The sequence below is a fragment of the Thermobia domestica genome, chromosome 13, assembly GCF_964235325.1.
Source record: "Thermobia domestica chromosome 13, izTheDome1.hap1.1, whole genome shotgun sequence".
Classification (NCBI taxonomy): domain Eukaryota; kingdom Metazoa; phylum Arthropoda; class Insecta; order Zygentoma; family Lepismatidae; genus Thermobia; species Thermobia domestica.
This window is the reverse complement of record NC_137466.1, coordinates 154,698,326-154,717,432: the sequence shown is the minus strand read 5'-3', so window position 1 is coordinate 154,717,432 and position 19,107 is coordinate 154,698,326. Positions and strand designations below refer to the sequence as shown.

The 19,107-nt window shown below is 34.4% G+C and overlaps 1 protein-coding gene across 1 annotated transcript in view; it reads left to right on the top strand.

Annotated features, from left to right (window-relative positions):
* LOC145668652 (neprilysin-like) overlaps positions 1–19,107 on the top strand; it is a 150,885-nt gene that overhangs the window by 70,805 nt on the left and 60,973 nt on the right. Inside the window, exons 7-9 of the mRNA XM_081736710.1 lie at positions 1,667–1,872; positions 13,947–14,210; positions 16,606–16,722. Coding sequence (XP_081592836.1) covers positions 1,667–1,872; positions 13,947–14,210; positions 16,606–16,722 — 587 coding nt within the window. The remainder of the gene's footprint in view (positions 1–1,666; positions 1,873–13,946; positions 14,211–16,605; positions 16,723–19,107) is intronic.

Below are 19,107 nucleotides of genomic sequence, written 5' to 3'. Positions count from 1 at the left end.
TATATGATATCGGATAGAACAAAAGCTTTAAAATTATCGTGTGGGAAGAAAATTAAAGAAAAAAAACTTTGTAACAGCAACATAGAGGTGATTCAAAGCGTAGGTTAATATTACTGATACAACTTGTGAATTCAATTTAAGATTTATTAGTTGAAGTTTGATTTTCGTTAGTTTTGTGGAAATCAATGAGTTTGTATTTTATATCTAGGGTTCTCACCTAGATCACTGGTTCTCAACGTGGGTGTTAACGCCCCTCAGGGGTTGCTGGAACAGAAAAAGGTGTTTGGCGGACATTATTATTTAAGGTTGTTTGAGATTTCGTGACCTGTTAGATTTTTGTCTTATTATTGAACGAAAGCCATTATACATTAAAAATTAAGATTATTTATTTATTTATTTATTTACAAATAATGATGATTATTCACCAAGACTGATTTTAAGAATTGAAACCTTTTTCTGGTTCTTACACTGATTCGTCCAAGTCTTGCGTTCAGTCTTGTACACGAGTGGATTGGATTAAGCTGACGAGGGGCGTTCAGGCCAATCGTGTTCTACCCCCAAGGGGGAGCTAGACTCGAAAAGATTGAGAACTACTAACCTAGATAAACATATATTAGCAGGGAATATAATGCATTCAAGCACTTCCAATGCACTGTATTCTATTCTTTAATAACAAGGTAAGTTCACTTAAATATTGAGGAATGGTCCATGTCTAGGATACAACATATTAATGCAAAATTTGGTACGTATATGTTCAACACTTTTTAAAAATATAATGTATACCCATTCCCGTATAAGTCCATTCTTTTGTAAATTTAAGGTGAATACACGCTTGAATATAAAAATATTAGACGGATATACACCCCATTACATCCCTTAATTCTATGTTCTTTAAGACAAGGTCTCAATGTGTTTTGTCTGCCTTTGTTAACTAAGTTAATACAGCTTAAGATATGTGACCAAAATTTATGAAAATATCTAAAAGAAAAAAATATTCGTGACACAATAATGAATGTAAAACATTTTATCAGCCTCTTATATCAATAAACTATTATTTGAGTAATATTAGTTTGAAAATTGTGGAGGTTAACAAAGGTATACAAGAAGCATGAACTAAGGTGAACCTTAGTTATGCCAAATTTGTAGAATCGTTATGTAAAAAAAAAAAAAATAACTTCCCTAATATACTTCATAAATAGCTGTTATTAACGGTACGTTAATAAATTCAATTTACCTTCTTTTGAAGAGGGCAAATAGAGTAATTCCTGTTAAACCGTAATCTTAATTAGCCAATTCCATCACATTATTAGTTTCTATAGATATTATAATTACAAAAAATCTGACTAAAATAGAAAACGTAGTTATTGTGTAAAGAATTTTCTTCATATAATTACTTCCTTCAGGTACATCAATTTTATTCATGAAAAATTTATACAATGCAACAAGTTGACTTAGTAAAAGTATCCTATACAGCCTACATTCTTATACCTTTCTATACAAAATTTATTTAATCAAAAGAACTATTTTCAATTAACGTGTACAGTACATATCAAATTAATAAGAAAATATATTTTTTTATAAACATGGATGTTATATGTTAAAATAACATAATGTTAAAATAACTTTTCATGTATCAACGCATTTACAATATTTATTCATCTTTCAGATAAACTGGAAGAGCGTGGTATTCAGCCTATGCTTAAAGTATTGGATTTCCTCAATATCTCGAGGAATCCTTTCGCTGAAGACTTATTGAAAAATAACCACTGGGTGACTATGTCTGCCAAAATTCAAGAACAGTTAGCAATGGGTCTTCTTATTGAAATAGGCATTGATGCTGACGAGAAGAATACATCACGGCATATGATTCATGTAATTATCACCTTTATTTTTACTTATTTAAAGCTATTATTTTAAGAAAACAAAACATGTCCTCACGAACTTTCATACATTCATCACTTTTTAAGGAATTAAGTGTATCAAAAATTCCCTTATATATATATCCATTCTGTCCGTTCGGGAGACACTAAACCTTAAGGGATCACCATCAATTTTCGACAGAATATAGAAGATCAAGAGTTACGTATCGAATTGATTGATGTACTTGATCCATCCAGTTGTCCCCAATGTATGGACAATCAAAAATTGATTACTCATGTATTCCTATAACCAACTAAAACTAACTAACTAACTCTATGGCCTATGGAACCCGAAGATCCAATGCCGCGTTTACAAAAGCTCTCCACTGACTTATATCCTTAGTCAACTGGATCCAGTTTCTACTTTGTATTCCTATTTCTGCGAGATTCATTTTAATATTGTCCTCCCACCTGCGCCTAGGTCTTCCTAACAGTCGTTTTCCGAGTAGCCTTCCAGTTAAGACTTTTGAAGGCGTTCCTAATTTCTTCCATCCTGGCTACCTGACGTGCCCATCTGAGCCTCCTAGACTTGATGACCCTAACAATGTTGGGTTCTCGTTATGAAGTTTCCGCCATTCCTCATTTCCGTTCCTCTTCGGTCTGAATATTCATCTCAGAATCTTGTTCTGAAATACTTTCAGTCAACGTTCTTCCATCAGAGTAGACGACTATGTTTCGCAACCATACATAACAACAGATATGACTATCGTTTTATACATTTTAAGCTTCAAATTCCTCGACAAAATTCGTGACGACAATACCTAGGTAGATTTTGAACTGAATAATAACACGAATTCTGTTTTTAGTCGACATTTAATTTCTTCGTATAAATTGTTTTGGTCTGTTAATATTGATCCTAGATATATGAAAATATTCCCTTTTTCAAAAGTATTATTTGATATTTTAACGCATCCATAATTTGCCGTATTAACATCCAGACGAACTTCCATGTATTTAGTTTTCTTTGTATTTACTTCTAAACCCATGTCCCTGCAAGAGTTTAATAACACATCTGCATTTCTTTCTATTGTTCTCCTATCATCCCCTATTAAACTTACATCATCAGCATGCGCCATAACCTAGTGAATATCATTCAACTCTAGGCCCTGGTCGCTATCTTTGATTTTCCTTATAGCGTACTCCAGGACAATGTTGAATAATAATGGCGAAAACGCATCTCCTTGTTTCAGGTCATTCTCCACGTGAAAGTTCGTGGACAAAAATTTTACTGCCCGGACTTTACTTTGGGATGCATTTAGATTTAATCTAATTAGCTTTATTGGAATTCCATATTCTGTAAGAACGTTGTACAATGTTTCTCTCTTCACCGAGTCGTGAGTATTTCTAAAATCAATAAATAATTAATATACCGGGGTATTGTATTTCCACTTCTTTTCGAGTATTTGTCAAATGGTAAACATTTGGTCGATAGTTGATCGATTCTGTCTAAATCCGCACTGATAATCTTCAATAATTTCATCTGCGTATGGGGTCAATCTTGCTAATAAAATGTTTGAGAGGATTTTATTGGATGTTGACAGAAGAGAGATGCCTCGATAATTATTACAGTCAGTTTTGTTGCATTTCTTGAGAATTGGAACAATGATTGATTCTTTCCACTCTTGTGGCAATTCTTCCTTGTTCTAGATAAGGAGAGTAACTTTGTGTATCTTGTTTCACAACTTTTCGCCTCCGGCAAGAATTTATTCAGCCGGAATTTCGTCTGCATCCGGAAATTGGTTTTTCTTTAATTTATTTATAGCGATTTCTACTCCTATTCGCTTAGGCTTGGGTGGGGCGACCGGGGCAATCGCCCCGGGCGCCGCGACCAGAGGGGACGCTGGAACTACAAATCAACAAAATTCAATGAATTCACATCATGTTGGTAAATGATTTTTTTTAAAAAAATAATGTTAATTCAAATATTTTAATAATGATCAGACCACGGCTAAGTAAAATTTATTTATTTATTTATTTCAAAAGTACAACACAACAGGCTTGATATCCAGTTATAGTGTCGTGTACATAATTATCTAACATACAGTATTATACAAACATTATTATACATATATTAATATACGTAGACAAATGTACGTCGTTTAATTGCCTGACAATTGTTTTGAACTTGTTTTTGGACATTCTAAATACATCTACTACATGAAATGTAATTATTTCGTTATATGAAGCACACATTCTTCACAGAGGAGACTTATGTAATATGTTAGTTCTTGCTTTTCTACAATAGAATATACCCAGTGTTTGCTGTTGTAGTGTTACCTATTGGGACACGTAACAATACTTCTGAAACTAATTCTGGACGGTCAATTTTACCGTTTAATAGTTTATATAAGAGCAACAGATTAAACGTTCATCTCCTTTTTTTCTGATGTTCGAAAACTAAAATTCGTTACTATGTCTTCATAGGGGACATACTTTGGGTAGAAACAGGTTCTCTTGTACGCAAGCATTTTGAAAAATTTAAACTGTGTATTTTCTATTGCATCAGAGTATATAGTGACATTTGGTGTCCAAACAGTACAACAATATTCTAATTTTGACCTCACATACGAAAAATATAACCTAATAGTAAATATAACCTAATCTTGGAATTTAATATTTGTATCGTTGTATATTATGTACTATTACTTTGTTGATGTGTATCAAGTTCAAAATAAACAAGAATAACACTCGATTTTAATGATTCAAAACCTGTTTTCATTAACTTTTATGTTTTAATTACAAAAGCCATTCAATTTTAAAAATTAACATAATACCAACTTCTATAATCTTACATTCCATATTTAAATCTAGGAGTACAGAATAAACTCTGGTTGTTTCTCATAACACACTAAGGGGGGGGGGGGGCTTGGAATCTTGCCCCGAGCTCTTACAATCCACACGACGGCTCTGCGGTTAGGTTCTGGAATATACGGTTCTGATGTGTGCATTTCTCTTTCTTCACGAACATTAGTTTTTGGCTGCGTCTTAAGCAAATCGTCAAAGAAATCTTTCCATCTATTTAAGATACTATCTGTATCAATGAGAACTGTTCCGTCGGCTTTCTTTAATATATACGAGTAAGCACGCGGTTGATAGCCTTTCTTAAATTCGTTGATCACCTTACACATATCGCGGATGTTTTTGTTTTTACTATTATCTTCAAGTTCCTTAATTTTAGCTTTCAAAAAATCACGTTTCTTTGTTCTAAAAGTTTTGGGAGTTTCCCGCCTGATGTCTACGAAATTTTGTGTACTGTAGTTGTTCCATTCGGATTCTGTAGCCAGAGTAACTTTTCTTGTTTTTTCTTCTCTGCTAGTTCCTCGTCGAAACATGATTTATTTCTACATATTTACGCGTGTCCCAATTTTTCTTTCGCTGAAATTTTAATGTTATCTTTAATTTCATTCCAAGTGTTCTCAACATAATGCACTCCGAATCTTCTAAAATCGAAAATCTATTCGAAACTTCAATTTGGTATTCCTCTCTTACCTGGCCCTCTTCTAATTTCTTTAAATTAAATCTCTCCGTTTTCAGACATTGAATATTTCCTTTATTCAGCGATATTCTCTCTCTCTTATTATCGTTGCTATCAAGTAGCGATTAGTGTCACAATCAGTCCCTCTAAACGACCGGACATCAATTATGCTAGATTGCCTTGTTCTATCTACTAAAACGTGATCAATTTGATTATGTGTTTTTCCGTCTGGTGAGGTCCAAGTGTATTTATGAACGTCGCGATGTGGGAATTTTCTATTCTTCATGATAAGGGTTTTGGATGTTGCAAAGTTCACGAGTCTAACACCGTTGGCGTTATTTACCTTCTGCAGACCTTCGTTCCCTATAATTCGGTTTGAAAAAGAAAGTTGTCATTAACAAATTCAACCCGCATAATTGTTGATATTATTCGTTTGTGAACGAAAACCCTGTTCCTAATTGGTAATTTTAATTTCCTTTCCCGTAAAAGAACGAGAAATTTCCGGACATCACAATTCCATTTCCTTCCTACCTAACTTCCTGAACTCCTACTAGGTCCATCCTGTATTTCTCTAACTCACTCGTTACGGATTTTAACGCGCCTGCCCTATAACGACTTCTAATATTCCATGTTCCAAATCTCATGTCCATTTTCATTTTCTGAGGTCTGTGACTGTTTTTGAACAAGTACATTTTTAACAAGATGAGGTTCTTAGCCCTACGCCCAACCCCCAAGCAGGAGTACCACTCATTGCTGTCTGTCCGCGACCGCTTATTCAGTATATTCGCAGCTAAGCTCTGTTCCTAGCGGGTTAGTATAATGCTCAGGATGCAAAACACTAATCCAATCGTGGAATAGAATGCTAAAATGAAACTAAATACTTGTTTTGAATCTTCGGGAATATCTCAGAGACAATCAAGAAAACCAAAATTTAGAAAATAAAGTATTTGCAATATTCTATTAAATGTGATATTAGCGCTTTTCTAGGTCTTTTCCTATAGACTAGAAATCTGGATATGTAATTTACGAAGTCATTGTCGACTACTCAATTTTCTGCTCTATATGAATGCTTTCTAGAGCAAGAGTTAATTCATTTAATAGAACTGTATAAGAGCTAAGTGGCCTACTTTTCAAAATTTTCATGATTTTTTATTGCGATTGAGTTGCTTAGAAAAAATGGTAAGCATCTACTGTAGACTCTTAAACTTAATACTTAATAGTGTGTTTCATTAATTTTATTGCTTCTTTAATGTAGAAATTAAACAAAATTTGTGACACTGATCATATTTGCCTGATGCCATTCTGAAACACTGGATTTCTACTTTCTTTCTTCTTACTTCAAATCTTGTCTTCTGTTCTTTCTACAGGTTATACAGAGGTTGTTTCAGATCTATGGTGACGATATTAAATTGTATTTGCCTTCATAGAAACTATGACGACAACATCAAGAGTGCTCTATTTGGTGGCCTTGCATCTGGGCAATTGCCCGACAGCGAAGTTTTCCCTATAGGAGACTTGCACGCAATGTAGTCATGTCAAGCCGCAATCACTTCTCCTGACAGGCTTTCCGCTATCTTCAACAGTGCGGGGTCTCCTCTGAGACAAGACTCATTTCAGGGGGCCGAAGATGGAAAAGTCCATCGGTGACGCATCAGGGAACTTCACTCAACGTCTGTTAATGGAATGGCACGAATTCCAGTTTCTGGTGCTATTTATTGGAGGAAGAGGAGGGTGGAACGATATGTGTTGCTTGAGGCCTTGTCTTGATGCACCCACACACTATTCGTGTTCCTCTCATAGAGATGGGGAATGTCATGGAGATAAACGAGTGTCAGGACGTTAGCCTGATAATATTCCGAATTCACCTTCGTAATTTTGGCTATACGATGTATGGCAAGGACGTAAGTGAGGGGATGGTCCGGGGGATCCGGTCACCGCCCTTCGAAACCAGAAATAAAAAAGGAATGATGAAACAAAAAGAAACGACAAGAAGAAGAATCAACAATACAAAGCTACAGCAAGCGTTTGGTTACTCTTTCGTATGAGGAGCTTTGCGTGGATTAAATGGGGGGATGGGTCAAGTTAAAAATGGATATTATTGTAACGGAGCACTCTGAATTCCTTCCAGCTCCATGCTAATCCTATCGACTTCAAATGACTATCGATAAACCGGTTCGATCAGACAGCATCTCAGGTAGAACTTAAGAAATGCCCACCATCACTAACAATATTAGCCTGGCAACAGATTCTAGTTACACTTCTTGAAGAAATTTTCAATTTCGCGGCAACGCTAATCCAATTTATAGGATGTCTTTACTGCCGAAAGAGATCTCGTTCCTATCTTTGACGGCATTAAACGAAGATGAGAAAAAGAAGAAGGAAGAGGACAATAAGAACCGAGTTCGAATGACATTGGGAGATCATATCTTTTTTAGGCGTGGAAGGCCCGTGTTTGATTCCCGCCGGAAGCTCATGTGGTTCGGATTACATGTTGATCTGTAGGTCCCGTCTTATATAGCCTCGCTGCTAAAAGGGACGCTAAACTCAAAATCAACTCAGCTGAACTCAACTCTTTTACTCGAGACTTCTTCATAACTTGTTATAAAATACTAACATATCATAATTTTATTGTCCTGGCTACATGCCTGTGTATGGCCAGCTTGCCCTGGTACGAGTATCCGGCAATGTTCATGAAGCCTGTGCCAAAACTTTCCTTGTATTCAGTGAACCATTTTTGAAAGCCCTCGCACCTGTCAATCGATAAAAGAAATGTATGTGGCTTGTGACAGTCATCCAGATAAACATATGTCTCGTCTAGTATTACAACAAACTTCCACTTTTCACCGGCCAGGTACCGCTCATACAGCTTTCAACAGTTGGTGTGATATCCCTAAATGTATTTTGGCAAGAGCTTATGAACACGAACCTTCCCTCGCTTTACCAACCTCAAATCGCGGTGAATGATGGTGTGCACTGTCTTCAGTGATGTCTGTGTAACCGGTTCGTGATATTCCTCTGTGGGGTGGATTCTCCGTGGTGACCAGACTACGACTTCCCGAACTCTAGCTCGTCTGCGGCTACTGACAGGCCAAGAGTTGACCTGTCTTTGCCCCACAGGAATCATCCCACGCCTCACTTTACCTGCCCCTTTCAACACCGATGGTATGCCACTTTTGGACATAGTAAATCCACACTCCTTGCATAGTTTGATAATGGCACTATAACTGTAGTTCACGTCGGAAAGGGCAGTTATATAGCCCTTCCAATAAGCACTTACTTTCGGCGGCATTTGTCCCAATTTGCATTTATCACCTACTACCAGTGGCGTATTTAGGGGGGCTTCCGGGCTTAAGCCCCCCCGAAATCTTACTTACTATAGTAAAGTATATGAAATATCTTGCAGAATATTCACATTTTCAGGCAAAGCCCCCCTAAAGTTAGCAAAGCCCTCCCCGAAACAAAATCGTAAATACGCCACTGCCTACCACGCATAATGGTGACTACACGACTGGCAGCGTCCTTCTCTTCCCGCTTGGTGGTGCTGCATAAGGTGTGTAATTTCGTCACCATAGATCGGAAACAACTTCTGCATATTATTCTTCGTTCTTTATAGTTAATTTCAGATTCATTCAGAGTGAACATTTTATTCCTTTTACTTTATTAAATGCTTCTTTCAAGTCCACAAATGTTACGGAAGTTGATTTTCTCACTTAACTTAATTCTTCCATCAATCTTGTTATTATAGGTATTTCTTTCTGAAATTACAACTGTACATTGTATATTTTTAATCTTAAGCCATAAGTTATTCTAAATATGTACTAGGCTGGCTGATTTTCACTATCAGAAGAAGAGAAAGAAATGTTTTAAAAATAATATGATTGTCGATAATATTAATATATAACAGATTAGATATTCAAATGTTTAAATAATAAGGTTTTGGATAACAGGTTGTCAGGAGCAACCAGATAATATAATATAAATAAATGGAGTGAAATAAGGAACGGAGTGTGTGTTATTTTAATGTGGCTCAAGTTTAATTATAAAAAGAATCAGTTTATCGTTGTAAATGGTGCCGGAACCCAGGAAGAGAGGAAAGTGAAACCCGGGAAGAAAGGGAAAGTGAAATCGGAAAGATTGAGAAGGAAGTGGAAAGTATCGTTTTTGAAGCAAAGTAAAAAGCGATCAAGATTGAGCCATACCTTAATTGTACCTATCTAAGAAGTGGCAGGATTATATATCGGAACAAGATGAATGTTACCGATAGTGAAACAATAGACAACCCCGTAGCAAATTCATCCGACAATATGTTGGAAGTTTTAAAGGAAATATCATGGCAGATTAAGACCCAAACCCAGGATCAAGCTGAACAGCTCGCTAAGGTAAACGGGGAACTATTAGACAGATTAAGAATGAAGCCCAGGACCAACCAGAACAGTTCGCTAAAGTAAACCAGCAATTGGAAAGGTTAGATCAAAAGGCAAATCAGCTAGCCCAACATTTTGATGAGAGTTTAGAGCAACTGCAACAGCGTAATGAAGGTTTACAACAACAACTGCAACAAATGAACCAACATATCATAGTTAAATTCAGGCATCCTGATGAAGAAATGGATCATAAAATCACCATAGAAACTACGGAGAGAGCAAACTTAGTATCTACAGTGGTGGAATTGGCGGAGTTTTTGCAAGAGCATGCGGCCGTATTGATTGGAACAGACTATCCTGACTTTTCCTTTCAGTCAAATACTTTGAATTGTCTTATGAATGATGTGTGTGATAGTGATTTCGGTATGCATCAAAATGCGAAAAGTTACGATCATCCTCATCTTGAGAACGCTATTGATTGCTTGAATTCACAATATATTCAACATGATATTAATACTATAGTTCATCTAGCAGAAAATAAGTTGATTCCAATATTCGTGAAATACAGAAAGAAAACACGTGTTCCTATTAGTGCTTGTCTTGATTGGTCGAGTGAATTAAATCTGTTGAATTGTTCATTCAACGAAAGAATTAGAATGATGTTAGTAAACAATCCGATGATGCTTTCACAGAACGTGATGCAGTGCGTTGATTTCCATCATCCAAGTGTGATGTTGCAAAGTTTTGAAAATCCATCAATGGTTCAATACAGTACTAGCTTGCATCAAGCTAACCTTCGAGATCAAGTTCAAGGTATTCATGTGAGGTTGAAGTGTGATCCCAATGAGCAAGAAGATGTTAAATTCATGTGTACCGGTGATGCAACTGAACTTAATCACAGAAGAAACAAAACCCGAGGTAGGACAAAGTGCCGTGAACATTGTGGAAAGAATAGGTACAGCTTTGTTAGGAGACATGACATCTTGTCACCATTAAAAGGAATGAGAACTAAACCTAATTTTACCGGTAAGGTGATCAAACCTAATCTTGATAGCAACCGTAATAGTAATCATGTAACCCAACTTAAATCTAGTAGTGACAGTAACAGTGGTAGTGATTGCGTAGCCGAACCTAATTGGACCGGTAACCTAACGCAATCTAACTACAGAAGAAACAGAAACCATGGCAGGACAGACTACCGTGGATGTCATGTAAAGGACAAATACAAATCTATTAAGAGACACGATATTTCACCTCCCGTGAAACGAAGGAGAACTGAACTTAGTGTTAGCGGTAAGACAACCGAACCTAACTTTAGTAGTGACAATAAATGTGATTGTGTGACTCGACCTAATCCTAGTGTAGTACGATTACGTTCGCCTAGGAAGCATGTAAGCATTAGATCTAATCACGTTCGATGGAGACTTCATAGAAATCCCATAGATGACGAAAATTCTCAACGTAAGAAACTAAGAACTATAGAAATAAAGAAAGCTGAAAACCGCATTCCGATATGTAACTTTCAATGTGACGTGAATGAACTTGTTGGACATGTAACTTAGATTGGAGTTGCGGCGTCTGAGGGACCATACTTAATTGATTTTGCTTTATTTCACTTGAAATATCATTATGATTTCGTTTGTTATTCGTACCTTAATCGAGTTCATGTCTATGATCGCAGTTTCTCAATTTATGTCAACATATGCATTAATGTTATGTGTATTACTTAATATTTGTGTTTCATACTATTTATGTGTTTTTCTTAAGATTGCCAAAATGCAATATCAATCATATTATTCATGTTATGATCTTAATCTATATTTTGTTTAACTATATCTTATATTTGGTCATTTTGGTGTTCAAAGAACAACTATATAAATATCACATACATCTTTCTTAAAACCTTCTTCATAATGCCTAAGTAGATAATTATTGAATTGTAACAAGCATTTTTATGGACCCGAAAAAGAACTTAAATAACTTGCAAATGGACCCGAAAAAGGACTTAAATAACTTGTAAATCAAATTTCGAATGTGCCTTATCGTCGTTCAAATGTATAAATAAATGAAGATGATGATAAAGTTTAAAATAAATATGATAATAATATTGTTATAGAATTAAATATATATATATATATATATATATATATATATATATATATATATATATATATATATGTATAATTATATGAATTGTAATTTTTAAGCATACGAGATGCATTCGAGAACTCGAATGATTAACATGTATATATGTAAACGGTCCAGAATTCTTTTTCTTTTTATGGAGTTAACGAATAAAAAGAAAAGTCCATCGGGAGCCATAATATACAACTGTACATTGTATATTTTTAATCTTGAGCCATAAGTTATTCTAAATATGTACTAGGCACACTACTGATTTTCACTATCAGAAGAAGAGAAAGAAATGTTTTAAAAATAATATGATTATCGATAATATTAATATATAACAGATGAGATATTCAAATGTTTAAATAATAAGGTTTTGGATAACAGGTTGTCAGGAGCAACCAGATAATATAATATAAATAAATGGAGTGAAATAAGGAACGGAGTGTGTGTTATTTTAATGTGACTCAAGTTTAATTATAAAAAGAACCAGTTTATCGTTGTAAAATCAAACGTTCTTTGGTAGTACTTGTAGGTCTCCGATACCTAGATAGATGATTTTTCTCAAGATTTGTGTAAACTTGTTTTACTTCTTCTTTTAGACTTTTTCTCCAGTTAGCTAAGGCCAGCTTTTCGGATCGCTGTCCACCTATTTCTATCTAGTGTCAAATGCGCTGTGACACCACACTGCTCCATATCCTTCTTAACCCAACCTTCCCACTTCTTCTTCGCAACGAGGCCGGCCTCGAGCTCGTTTCCTATATACTTTCAGAGCATCCATTCGGTGAGCTACGCATTTCAAAGTTCTTCTTACATGCCCAAACCATCTCAGTGTACTTTCTTGCAGTTTAACTATCACTGATCTCACTTTTACTCCTTCTCCGGATCACTTCATTCTTAATCCTATCCTTCCGCGTCACTCCACACATCCACCCTAGCATCTTCATCTCCGCAACATGCAACTTTTCTTCCTCTCTCTCTCCTTCATCGTCTAACATTTTGATCCGTATAATATTACAGGTCTCGCTACTACGTTTTGTAAACTTTTCTTTTAAGATATATTGGTACCCTACGGTCACACAATTCTCTTGCTGCTTGTGTCCATGTTGTTCAAGAGCTCCTAATTCTCCTATTTACCATTTCTTATATTCCTGCATTTTTCTACAGTATTGATCTCAAGTACTTGAATTACGTCTGTAAGCCTATCGTTGTATGATTCTTGCATTTATCAGCACTTACTGATTTCTGAATTAGTATGTTGGAAGTCAAAGGCACTTTCCCTTCTTCATATATGTTTTTATTTAATTTTCACTATCCGGAGCTTTTCCCCGTTTCAGGTCTTTGTGAAACTTAGATGAGTATCAAGTTTTGTCTTGCTTTCTCGTACTTTCTCTTTTTTATTTTTCTGCTCCTGTAATTACTTGTCACTAACAGAGATTTTTTTTCTAAATATCCCTTCCAATATTTTCAATTTCTCTTCAGCTTCAGTCATGAATCTTCTGTCTTTATTTTTTTTCATATAAGTGTATAGTAACTATTATATAAAAAAAGTATATATAAAATATACTATCATTTCCAAAAAAAAAAAAAATCGGTTTTGGGGTGAAAATCTGAGTTTGGACAACCGGTAAAAATGCAAGTGTTTCAGATTCCCGTTAAACTACGTGTACATCTTACGGTATACACAATCTCGACGTTGAAAAGCAACGTTAAACTACAAAGATCAAATATTTGCAATAGAGAGGACGATGACCTACATGTTCATGTTTGGAACATATAGTTGCAATGTATATTCATATTTGGAAATTTTCAACATATATGATGTTCATTGAGTGTCTGTGTATGGTACGGGTGTGTTTTGCTTTTAAAAAAAGAGCTCAGCAATATGAAATACAAGCTTGAGATAAGTTTAATAATGGTTAACAATTCAAGTCACTATTTTTTACAATTAATTTGTACAAAGGTTAGACTTACGATATACTAAAACTATAGAAAACTATTTCTAAAAAATATTATTATAAACGATTTAACATGTGATTATTATATTGAACCATTTTTCAGTTTGACCGAGCTGGCCTTGGTCTCACTAGACGTTATTTTGTGGAGGAAAAGTACAACGATACTGTGGAATCCTATCGAAAATATGTTCGTGATATGATTGCTTTGACGCTGGAAAAATTAGACGAAATAAATAGAAACCAATCCAATATCTCAAATCATATTTCAAGTGGATTATCACGGGACGAGACAATCCAAAGAGATTTCATACAACAGGCAGACAACTTAACAAGTATTATAATTGATTTTGAGAAAAAATTAGCAGAGGTAAGTTTATATATATATATATATATATATATATATATATATATATATATATATATATATATATATATATATATATATAGGTAAAGGATCATTTAATATTAGAACTATTACTTAATTGAAATTATTATTGTGGAAAGTATTTTCTATTATATGAACATTAGCATATATTTTATTTATACAGTAAAACATGTCAACTTGGCCACGTCTCTAAGTTGGTCACCTGCTCATCTTGGCCTAGTTCGTCTTGAACCTGCATTTTCCTGTAAGACATCCGTTACTTATTACTCTGTAAGTTGGTCACCTGTCTATCTTGGAAGTTGGCCGTATTGAAGCAATGTTTACCCAATGATGATAATGATAAGTTTACCTGCGTATCTTGGCTACTCAAAATAACGTTTTGTTATCATTTCTTAACTCTTTCTTATTCCCATATGAGAGGCACATATTCTGTATTTGTAACTGGAGACAAAGAAGCGTGGGTTCACACGATTTGTTCTTGGAGTTCAATGGTCAGAACACTACCCTGATAAAAGGGTGGTAAAGGAAGATGTGAATAAGAATAAGCACGTAAATTAATTCAGGAAATGGTTGTACGTATTTGTTTATTCTGTTTGTTTCGGTAAAACCTTTAGCTATCTAGACTCCTTTCATCGGTGGGCAACTTTAGTAATTTCGGAAAATTCTCAAGATAGAACAAACATCTCAATTCTCAGCTATTGGCACCTTACGGCTTGTCGAAAGGTAGAAGATGTTTTGAGATATAAATTCTCTGAAGATATTCTGAAAATTTCTTTTACTCCGAGGGAAACACTTGTAGCTCGTTAATAGGTAGACGGTGAGCCTCTACTATACAAGAACTACAAAATTAGAATATGCAAATGTGCCGAAAATTTTACAATCAAGTACTAGTAGAAATCCTATTCTAAAAATACACCATTCACACTTATTTTCTCTAAGTTCACCACTTGCCTAAGTTTGCCACTTTTCAATGGAACCGATGGTAGCCAACAAAGGTAGGTTTCACTGTAGTTGTATATATATAATCTATTTTGACAAATGCTTTTAAATTTCTTGACACGAGATCTCTCGTCGTCAAAATCAATCAATAAAACGAGATGAAATACGAGTATTTAATTTAACGTCACACACTTATGATGTTTCGGTTAAAGTAGACGGATAATTGACTAAAGTAAATGATTCTGAAAATGAGAATGCGGGAGGAAACGCAGTCCTACACTTCGTCCTGGAAATACCATTAGAGTTAGTGACACGCAAATGATTATTTGTGTGATTTTGGTTCAGTCTCAGTAGCAATTTATTATATTCTGATGTAAAGTGATAGCAAATTTACCCACTTGTCACCGCAGTGGTCAAATGGGTTCTAACCCTAATTCCTTGTTACTGTCATTTATCTTAAATTTGCGGAAATGATTAACATATTTATTTTTTCTAAACTAAACCGCTCCGTACTTGTGCTTTTGTGTCCACAACTTCAAATTTAACATGCGATTCTATAATATTATTAAAAATTCAAAAATTATACATATACCAATCGATAGATACGATTAAACTCGACAAAATCAGATGAAGTGAGTGTAAAACCTGATGCATAGTTTTTAAGAAATGTAAACCGAAAAATTGACGCTGTACGAAAAATCACAGCACCTATTAACATTAAATCGATACTGCAGTATATCCCTATAAAATTATTCATTATAACGTTAGCAAGACGATAGTATGGTTAATGAAATTCAAATACCCAAAGATTCAAATACCCATAAATTTTAATTTCTCTTTAAGTAAAATAACATCCAAAGTTGATACTTATATCAATCAATAGAAGACATTGTGATGAATAAAATTATAAATATATTTTATATACTTAGAACGTAAGCCCAGCTGACAGTTTAAGATGGAATCCTAACCACTGCAGTGCTTTCAAATTTCAATGTTTACCACCGGAAACCAAGCCCGGGACCCTATGCACATTCTTATCGCTGGGTGAGGTGCTTTTCCCTATAAATTAAACACTGTAATAATATATACTTTATTACAGATCTTGAAACTGAAACAATTGTGTGTACCCCTAAGAGGAGGACATTTCCCGATTTCCCTGAAAACTCCCTCAAACCTTTCAGATGTTGAAAAAGAGGACATGGTTAAAAGAGAACATCTGCTATCGCTAAATTCATATTTGTCAAGTTGGGTGAGAAGATAGTGATATCTCAAGCTCTTGATTTAATTAATTACCACTTGTAAAGTTACTTGAAAGATACAGATGAAACGGATTTTTTTTTTTAACATGAAATCATCTTCTCATGCGAAACTTCTAAAATCATTCTTCTGCCTGTAATTCTTATTTTTTTTTTAAAAAAAACTAACATTTTCTTCACAGATCATGACTCCAGAAGAAGAAAGAAGAGATGTAGACGCCAATTATCATAAAGTCACAATGGAAGGACTCTCGAATATAACTAATGTCAATAATGGATCCTTTAGTGATTATAGCAAGGTATGATTTATGCAAATATTGTCTATTTAATGTAAGTGTTTGACTGTTCTTTAAATGATCTTCTCGAAAGTAATTTCAAATAATACATATTCATTACTACTTAAAGTATTCTTGGTTTTAACTTTGCTTTGAGAGATTCAACCATACACAAAAATGTTCCAAGGGCCATTTTGTTTAAAAAAATATTTAAACCAATTTCAGATACAATCTTGCTTAGGTAATTGATAGAAGAATTAATTACAGTTAACAATAAGAAGGATGGGAGTGCAAAGAAATCGGCCAAAGCAAACATTTAGATGTACCACCTCAGCATTTTGTGCTATGAAATTGTGCAGAAAAGTAGAAAAAAAAAAACTAAATATTTACATTATGGTTTAATGCTTTCCAATATAATTTCTAGTTTAATAATACGTCACGACATCTTAACAGTGATTGCTATTTTAACGAAAAGGCCAGTTTACATTTGTCTACTACATACATACGTAGAGAAAAGGAAACTTTTACACCAAATAAGACTTTTTTCAGATACTAATATATGAATAGCCACAAGCAATGTTTAGTGCTACCTATGAAATATGTTTTCTCAAAAAATGGAAAGGAAGTGAACAACTGAAGTAGGTTTGCCTACAAGACAAATATCGCTAGCGTCTCGTCTCGAAAACATGTTATGAAACCGATGTCTCGTCTCGGAAATTATCTTGTTTCTCTTAGAAAAGCTCTATCCCGTCGGCTCGTATATCATCACTAAAATTGTATCTCGTCCATAGGCGTAACTACAGAGTGGCTTGACTGGCAATTAATTGTCCAGGGGCCCACCTGTCACCTGTACAATTCATATATATATATATATTTTCAAGAAATCGTTCTTGTCATTATACAGATTAAACACATGGTAATCATTCCAATAATTATATCAATGTACGCCATTCTTAAGATATTACTTATTACTGTAACGAATACGTAAGATTTCCGGTAATATACATTTAATAATGAAATAATAGTAAGTCTATATAACTATATTAATGAATTATTGTCTAGTGTATGAATAGTGACATTTACAACGTACAGTGGATGAAGAACTAGAAACGAAAAAGAAAAATGCATATATTTAGTTCTTTTAATAATGGTAATTCAGTTGATGCAGTATATCTAGATTTTTAAAAAGCTTTTGATACTCTGGATCATTTTATTTTGTTTTATAAATTAGTCAGCATCTTTGCATTTCAGATATACCACGAAAATATGCCTTGTTAAAATCAGTTACTATGAGTTCTGTGCCGTGAATGACTTGTATATTCATTTGCTTATGAGCATTCATTAAAGAACTTCAGAGATTCACAGCTTTCCCAAAATAAGCAAATATTACTATTTCGTTTCTTGTTACCTGTTCTTTATGATTTTAAAAATTATATTTCTCGCTTCTAAATTTCCCACGGTCTTTACACTCTTTCTTATTTTTTCCCTTTCTCCCACAAGTCCTTTGTTTCTTATTTTTCTCTCGTCTATGGGAATTTTCCCACAACCTGGCAACATTGGCCAGAGAGAACTTGACCCAACATTACCATATGACTAGGTTTATATGTTTATGGTCAAGAAGAGTTTATGTATTGGTGGACGTTTATATGTTTGTGGACATTTATATGCTTGTGGCTTTTGACAATGATATCTTGGAAACCACAAGCTCTAGAAAGATGCTGTTTCTACTGATCGATTGCAAATTTTATGTAGATTGTTCAGTTCTAATTAAATATTTTAAAAATGGCTGTTATTTTTTAATTATATTTTTAGGGGTACACTGGAAGTATTGAAATTTTAAGTACAACATCATATCCTATGAGTTATACATCCCAACACCACACATTTGTATACGGGGTTGGTATATCTCTCCGGCGTTTGTTTAATGGCTAAATGATAATAAAAAAAACGAAGGATATCCATTTCTCCAGTCTAAGATGTATCTTTATTGCTTGGAGTGTTTTGCTCAATGAACACCATACATCACTGACATTGTATGTAATGTGTTTGCTTATTACATACTGCATGTAAGAAGAAATAAAACATTGATCATACATGAATTAGAAACTCCAACCAGAAGTAGGCTCAAATCTTGTAAACGGTGCGAGATACTGAAAAAATAATTGAAGAAATTCCCCTTTATGATACCTCTTGTCCATATTTATTAAGACGTCCTTCACTTGTGACTCTGTAAAGGGACATGTACAGATGTTGTGAGAAATAACAAAGAGATTCATGCTCATATGTGAACGATGCGCTGTGTAGAGAGCGCAGGTTTAGCTAGGATTGCTAAATAAAATTATCAGATGTTCACAAGAAGAACTTTATTCGAATTATAGGTTCACATCCGCAGAATCAGTTAAGAAAAAT